Genomic DNA, 8196 nt, shown 5'->3' on the forward strand with positions numbered 1-8196 from the left:
CTGCTTGTGAATAAGTATCAGAAAAACATATTCAACTGACAAGTTCATAAACATTATCTTTTCATTATTTCCCATATTGAGAACATACATTGATATTTACAATACTTTTATTTATATCACTTTTTCACATATACTGAACTGTCCATCCATCCATTATCCAAACCGCTGTATCCTAACTACAGGGTCACAGGGATCTGCTGGAGCCAATCCCAGCCAATACAAGGTGCAAGGCAGGAAACAAACCCTGGGCAGTGCAGTATACTGAACTGCAGTCTGGGAAAAGTGAGTGCATAATAATAATCAGTTTGCTGCTTTGTCCTTCAGTAGTTGCTTACAGTTAATGTTTGTAGCGTTTCCATATACAAATTTGGAAAAAAAAGTTATTATATAGTATGTTGAAAGGGTTTTTATTCAGGCATGGAAGCACCTCTTTGTGCAGACACCAGACATAGACTCCTTTGTCGTCTATATTTCAGGCGTATGTGATGTATTTGTGTGAGAAATAAATAAATGGTCTACCAACTTCACATATAATTTCCAAATAGAGGAGATGCTGTACAGTATGTGGTATCTACTGACAATACTCAGTCTTGGTTATCTACAGATATAGCAGCTTGGCACTGGAAAGTTTTTTATTCTTCTACCATAATAAAGAAATGCTTAGTGGAGAAGAGATTGCCTTGCTAATTGCAAAGTTCTATGAACTCTTCACTGTAAGCATACTAGTGTCATCAAGTACATGCATTTGTTGCAGAATACAAATAAAAAGGTATATCAAATGACAAGAAGTTCACAATATACAGTACATAAACTGAGTCCTGAATGTAACTAAAATGCTTCTGGTTTACAAAATTTTTTTGGAGTCTATAGATGTTGTGAATAAAATGGAGGTGGTAAGTAGCCAGAATGCAAGAAGGGATTGAGTAGACTTCCAGTGGATGGCAGTGAAAGTGTGCTAGAACTATGAAACACCATATTTCCCGGTGTGAAGGCTGGAAAACTTTGGAAATTTAGTCCACTAGGACCAGGAGGAGTGGGACTGTCTCTAATACCTGCAGAAGAGCCACTGCCAGACTGAATTGTGTTGTCAGCACCAGGATTTTGTTTCTTCCACTTGGTCCTGCGGTTTTGAAACCAGATTTTGACTTGAGTTTCGGTAAGGCTTAGTGAAAGGGCAAGGTTCAGGCGTTCACATACAGATAAATAGCGCGTTGAGCGAAATTTGTTCTCTAGGGCCACCAGCTGTTCATAGGTGAATGCTGTCCTGGCCCGCCTGGGCTTGGAGCATCCGTGGTCAGACTTGCGCCTCTTTTGTTTCAATGATTCCTTCTCTTCTGTGGCAAAATTAGTTTCATAACCGTACTCTTCCTTCCGTTGGCTAGATTCTTTTGCTGTTTCTGTTAACAGGGAGATGTCTTCAGAGCCATTAACCACATCTCCCTGTTTGGCTAAACATGTTTCATGTATTTCCTTAGGTAGACATTCAGTATCTAGAAGAAAACAAGCATAACCACGTATTAGATAATAGTTATACTAAGAACAATTTTAGTTCTTTCTTTTCTAGATATCCATTTTCAGAACCAGCTAAATTTCAGAAAGTGTCATGAGGAAGAAAAAACAAATGACCTGATACAACACAAAAAAATGATGCTAATGGAGGATCAGTGTAGCTTGTTAGTTTTAATGCCACTTTGAGGTTTGTGATGAGGGCACTGCAGTTCCTCCAGCTGTGAAGCGCAATCACTGGCTGTGCTGAGATACCCGGTGGAGATGGAGTATAGGAGTCTTTTCATAATTACATTTGGAAGCGTTGAATGAGAGATCATTAGAACATTAGAACACTCTAGACGAGAACAGGCCATTCAGCCCAACAAAGCTCGCCAGTCCTATCCACTTGTTTCAAGAAAATATCAAGTCGAGTTTTGAAAGTCCCTAACGTCTTACTGTCTACCACACTGCTTGGTAGCTTATTCCAAGTGTCTATCGTTCTTTGTGTAAAGAAAAACGTCCTAATGTTTGTGCGAAATTTACCCTTAACAAGTTTCCAACTATGTCCCTGTGTTCTTGATGAACTCATTTTAAAATACAAGTCTCGATCCACTCTACTATTTCCCTTCATAATTTTAAACACTTCAATCATGTCACCTCTTAATCTTCTTTTGCTTAAACTGTAAAGGCTCAGCTCTTTTAATCTTTCCTCATAATTCAACCCCTGTAGCCCTGGAATCAGCCTAGTCGCTCTTCTCTGGACCTTTTCTAGTGCTGCTATGTCCTTTTTGTAGCCTGGAAACCAAAACTGCACACAGTACTCAAGATGAGGCCTCACCAGTGTATTATAAAGGTTGAGCATAACCTCCTTGGACTTGTACTCCACAGGTCGTGCTATATAACCTAACATTCTGTTAGCCTTCTTAATGGCTTCTGAACACTGTTGGGAAGTTGATAGCTTAGAGTCCGCTATGACTCCTAAATCCTTCTCATAAGGTGTACTCTCGATTTTCTGACCGCCCATTGTGTATTCAAACCTAATATTTTTACTTCCTATGTGAAATACTTTACATTTACTGACATTAAATTTCATCTGCCACAAATCTGCCCAAGCCTGTATGCTATCCAAGTCCTTCTGTAATGATATAACGTATTCCAAATTATCTGCTAATCCACCTATCTTGGTATCATCTGCAAACTTAACCAGCTTGTTACTTATATTCCTACCTAAATCATTTATATATATTAAAAATAGCAGCGGCCCTAGCACTGACCCATGTGGAACACCACTCATAACATCGGCCAGTTGTGATGAGGTTCCTCACACCATCACTCTCTGCTTCCTGTGTCTGAGCCAATACTGCACCTATCTAAAAACATCACCCTGAACTCCCACTTCTTTTAACTTGATGCCCAACCTCTCATGTGGCACCTTAGCAAATGCTTTCTGAAAGTCCAGATAAATAATATCATAAGCTCCACTTTGATCATATGTTTTTGTTGCAACCTCATAGAATTCCAACATGTTAGTAAAACACGACCTTCCTTTTCCCATGCTGACTGTTCAGAATAACTCCTGTCCATACCATGTGTTGCTCAATCTTATCCTTAATCATTCCTTCCATTAATTGTCCTGTGATGCATGTTAAGCTTACTGGCCTATAATTGCTTGGATCTGCCCTGTCACCCTTTTTATATAATGGGATGATATTTGTCATTTTCCAGTCCTTCGGAATCTCCAGTGCTCAGTGACTTCCTAAAAATATGTCAAGGGTTTATATATGTACTAACTAGCCTCCTTAAGAACACAAGGATAAATATTATCTGGGCCTGGTGATTTGTTTGATTTCATGTGGTCAAAATACTGAAGGATGGCCAATAGGCAGCCTCAATCTGCATCTATAACCTGACTCAAGATTTTTTGTACCTCACTGAAGGGCCCTGAAAAGATGAGAGGTAGACATGACAGGAAGCGTGGTTCTAACTCTTATAGTTCTCATATGTCAAATGTAACAATACTTGGTCAATTAACATAAACTCGTTCAAATCAAGAAGCAGACGCGCTTTTCTCGACCTTGAGAGACTTCCGTCCAATACCAACACCAGAATCGTTTTCCACTACTGTTCCAAGACCAACACTGCCCACACCATTCATTCATCTTTGAACCCGTTCAAGGTCACGAGGTAGAAAACTTTGTGGTGCAAGGCGGAGACTTTAGTAGCGGTGCAAATCCATAGCCACCACCATTACGTACACAGTCACACTCGCACCGGACGGGGCAGTTTAGAGTCGCTTGTAAACATAACCCTAGTACTTTTTGACGGTATAGAAGGAAAAAATTCATACAGACTGGAAAAATGTAATCTTAAAACAAATTGCAATTGGACCAGTGACACAAAACTCGGAGTGTTCAGAGCCTGCAGTCAGTGACGAGCGCTGTACAAAAACACATTGGCGTGGCTTTGCCCCAGGAACGGTGTGGCCCTATAAAGGCCAACGCATTAGAATGCATTGCTGCCGAATAAACTGAGGTATATTAAATATTTCAATTAAAAATATTTAACTTATTTAATGACATGACATTGGCACAATGTGCGCAACTTTATCCAGCAGTTTTACTGCGTAGTGTCTATAGTTGGAACCTGCTTTGCGCCCGCTAATGTTGACTTACTGGTTACTGGTCCGTGCGAACCTGAAGAGAGTAACGTGATTCAGGAAATTCGTTGATATATGAGGTTTCAGTAAACAAATGAATTTATAGTACGCTGTTACTCAATGTTTTGTGTAATACTAACGGAATAACAATGGAAAACTTGACATTCGCATTTTGACTTTCACTCTTCGTAAAACAATCCATTGTGGCATTTAAATGAGTGCGGTTGTATTTTGTATAAGTGTTTGGCTGTCAGTTATCTTTTGACATGCACTGTGTGACAGCGTTAACAGTACTGTTTGAAGGTTCTGGCTCTTATCTTTGTGGGAACCAACATTCCAAAGCTCATACATGCTTTGCTTCGTTGTACTTTCTTCTAAAGAAGTCAATGTGTGTGACAATATTACCTATTAACAGATAAGTAATCATTTCATCAGACATTTGTATCCGTTATTTAGTGATGGGAGCATGAGTGACGTGGGAGTGAGTGATGGGCTGACATCATGCTGTCTCAAAAAATCCGATAGATGTGAGGGATGCTGTGAAACTAAACTGTAAACGTTTTTTAACTACGTATTTCGGCGATTTGTTTGGAATGTTAAGATGATTTTAGCAGATTTTTCTCTTTGCTTAAGTTACAGTTTATTACTTATTATATGTGATTCATTATTAAGCAGTATGCTGTTTGTCGTGATTTTAAGTGATTTATAAGACTCGGTATTCAATTTATAGGTTTTATTTTTGTAAAACAAAGTTTTCCGGCTATTTTAGGAAATAGCATCACATTTCCAAACTCGCGTATATCTAAATCAGGGCCGTAGCGCACCCAGGAGCAATAGGCAAAAAGCAGGAAACAGACCTAGACGGGGCTTCAGGGACCCCCCACATTTATAGGGGGCAGATTTAAAGTCGGCACTTAAAATGACTTATGTCTATGGAACGTGGGAGGAAAACACGAATTTCAGAAGGTAATGCCACATAGACACGGATAGAACGTGCAAACTCCATACGAGCGACCTCGGGGGGAAAAAAATATGAAGTGCTTGCAAAACTGACTGGGGCGGGCTCTTGTTTTACCTTAAAGAGATACATTATAGATGAATTTTAAAGCATATCTACAAACTATTAATACCATCTAAAAAATGTAATTAATTTCTTTATACAGTACATCTGAAAAATGTCACAAATATTTGAACATCAATCTTAATGATTGGTAAAAGCTCGTGTATTACCGTCAAGCGATACAACTTCTTCATGTATTTTATGGCACTTTTTGATCAACAAACTAGCAATAAGCTCTAAGAAAAGTAATTAATTTCTTTATAAATGTCACAAATATACGAACACCGGTCTTAATGAGAAATATTGCTTTGAATATATAGAGGATTTCTATTCTTCTAGTAATTAAATAATTCTAAATGTTAATACAGATGTAAGTTATAAAATACATATTCTGTATACAGTACACTTAAACAGGGTCGCTGGTATTACAAAGTACTATGAAATTTGTGCAAATGTATTTCTCATTTAAAATGTATCATTTTGTTACATTGTTACATTACGAAAGAAAGAAAGAAAGAAAGAAAGAAAGAAAGAACAGAGCTGGCAGAGATGCTCACTTATAGGTGATTCAGATCAGGTGAGTAAAAATAATCCCTTAATTATTTATAAATCATAAATCGCTATAAATGTCATGTTGCGGAAAGCAATACAGCGCAAATCCAACTACCTTCTCTCTCTCTCCAGGACGTACTAATGGAGTTTCATATTTGTTGGCAGATCGATAAATGTCATCTATTAAAGGTAAGTTTTAATCGAACAATATTTAGGATCAGACATGGATGGGGTTTGAAGTTTGTACCTTCAAGCTGTTGGAAGGAGATATGCAGCAGTCAGTAATGGGATATCGATCACAGCAAGCTGAGGCATCCTCAATGGGACGATTTAAACAATTACCCGGCCTGACTGTCCCCATGCCAATCAGACACTCTGAACTGTGATATAAACAGGTAAATGTGATATCTTTAAAGGAAAAACAGCGCAGAAAATGTGAAAGAGCTTTGCTTATAAAGTCACAAAAGGAGGCTGCAGGTCCCTTTGTAAAAAAGCAAATTATTAGGATTATGTTTATAAGAACACAATTTCGCTTTTTTCAAAAGCATTTGATTTGATGTATAGATGTTGAATAGTACAAGTATTTCTTATTTATTGACAATTAACAGAATGACTAATACATTTAGAACGTGCAGTGAAGAATATTCTCCTAATAATCACATTGAAACGCTATAATGTAATACCATTAGATTGCATTTTAAAATCATGGTCTTCCCTTACCCGAAACTCTATTTGGCGAATCCACTTGCAGGTCCCTGTCCCCGTTACAAAGATCCATTGTCTGCAAACCCAGTTTTGAGCCTTCCATGGAAAACTTCAGTGAAACATTTGCAGCCTCCGAAGAAGAGCATTTCTGTTTTTTACTGGTGAACTTGTTCGGATCGAGGATGTCAAGAACAGAGAAAGAAATTCTTTGAGCTGATGGCATCTTCACCCCACTGTCCTGACGCTCTAACATTTCAAAATGTATTTAAAGATCACTTTTAGGCACAATTTAGCCAACAAAACTGGAGAGAAAAATAAATCGTTGTATCCCTCAGAAAAAAAGGATTGTAGTTGAATGAAATCCTTAGTGGCGCATAGAGTAGGTATCTGCGACTTAAATCTCCTTCCTTTAGTGGCGATGACCCTTTAAATGATTGCTAGGGGGAAGAGGTGCCTGATCTTTAAGATGAGGGTCGAGTTTACTAGTGAGCGGAACGCTTTACTGGTCATGAAGGCGCACGGGCTCTGATGGCCACGTGGTTTTGTTCAGCATTTCTTCGGAAAGCATCCTCTTTATGCGTGTATGTGCACTTGGCGCGTGCTTTACAACTTCACCTACTACATTCGCGCTGTTCTTTATTTCAGGAGCAAACCTACACTACAGCTTAACGTTTTGTATCAGTATCCATGGTTTAAAATTTTACTAAAGATTGATTGATAATAGGGAGAAACACACATATATATATATATATATATATATATATATATATATATATATATATATATATATATATATATATATATATATATATATGAAAGGCACTATAGCAGATCAATACAAAAGTACCCACGTTAAACAGATAATCAAAATTTAAAAATGAGCATGAAAACGTTTTAAAATTAAGAACTATTAAACAAATATCCTGCTACAGCTGTTGTTACTAGTGGAAATGTGCGAGATATTGCAAAGACATTGGATTTTCTACCGGCTCTCATTGGTTATGTTATTAATTAAACTTCGCGATACCTTTCAGACATATACCAACATTATGGAGTTGAATAACTTTTACTTTGTCTAACAAAGCAACCTGACGGATCATCAAAATTAGACCATTCCTTTCCGAAACCATTCAAATTTCACCTATATTTTTCTAAAACAGAAATTGTACTGACGTAAATGGAGTTATAGTTTACGTAGCGACACGCTTTTGTAACAGTTGCATCATTTGGTTTATACGTGTCACGTAAAAGTAATGTATAACTACCATATTAAAATAATTTAAAGGCTAATTTTCCAATAAATGATTTTCATTGCGGATGCAGAAACATCAATTACAGGCTCTTTTAAGATTTATCTTCAGGTTGTAATATACCATGATTCGCTACACCCCTATATTCACGGCTTTCCCCCGAAACTATAATTACCGGTTATAATGAGTCCAGTCTCTTTCTTCACACATTATTATGTAGATGTGCGCATTTGCATTTGATGTTGGCTTTGCTGGGCGTTTGTAGACAGGAATGAAATAGCAGTGGGCGGAGAACTTAACTCACCCCAATCTATATACAGATGGCACTGTAAAGAGGCTTTTAAACATGTGTTTTCTCTTGTGAAAAACAGAGCGACACATAAAAAACCTGGCTCCTGCAACACAGCTGAAGCTAGAAAAACTTTTACAAAATTAAAAATGAAATGTTATGTGTAATATTTACTGTGTTGTTTGTTTTTGTGCTA

General features: G+C 37.6%; 1 protein-coding gene across 1 annotated transcript; it reads right to left on the reverse strand.

Moving 5' to 3' along the window:
• Nucleotides 1-239: 239 nt before the first annotated feature.
• Nucleotides 240-6960, reverse strand: nkx1.2la (NK1 transcription factor related 2-like,a). The gene is made up of 2 exons (XM_039742009.1): nt 6477-6960; nt 240-1490 (listed from the first exon to the last, which is right to left on the reverse strand). Exons 1-2 carry the CDS (start codon nt 6712-6714, stop codon nt 865-867), a joined length of 864 nt encoding a protein of 287 aa, XP_039597943.1. The 5' UTR covers nt 6715-6960; the 3' UTR covers nt 240-864.
• Nucleotides 6961-8196: the final 1236 nt, after the last annotated feature.

The sequence above is a fragment of the Polypterus senegalus genome, chromosome 1 (assembly GCF_016835505.1).
Source record: "Polypterus senegalus isolate Bchr_013 chromosome 1, ASM1683550v1, whole genome shotgun sequence".
NCBI classification, from domain to species: domain Eukaryota; kingdom Metazoa; phylum Chordata; class Cladistia; order Polypteriformes; family Polypteridae; genus Polypterus; species Polypterus senegalus.

Coding starts and splice junctions, on each gene's coding strand:
- nkx1.2la (XM_039742009.1), bottom strand. CDS start 6,714: ATGTTAGAGCGTCAGGACAGTGGGGTGAAGATGCCATCAGCTCAAAGA. Junction 1,491..6,476: donor TTCGCCAAATAGAGTTTCGG/GTAAGGGAAGAC, acceptor GTTTTCTTCTAG/ATACTGAATGTCTACCTAAG.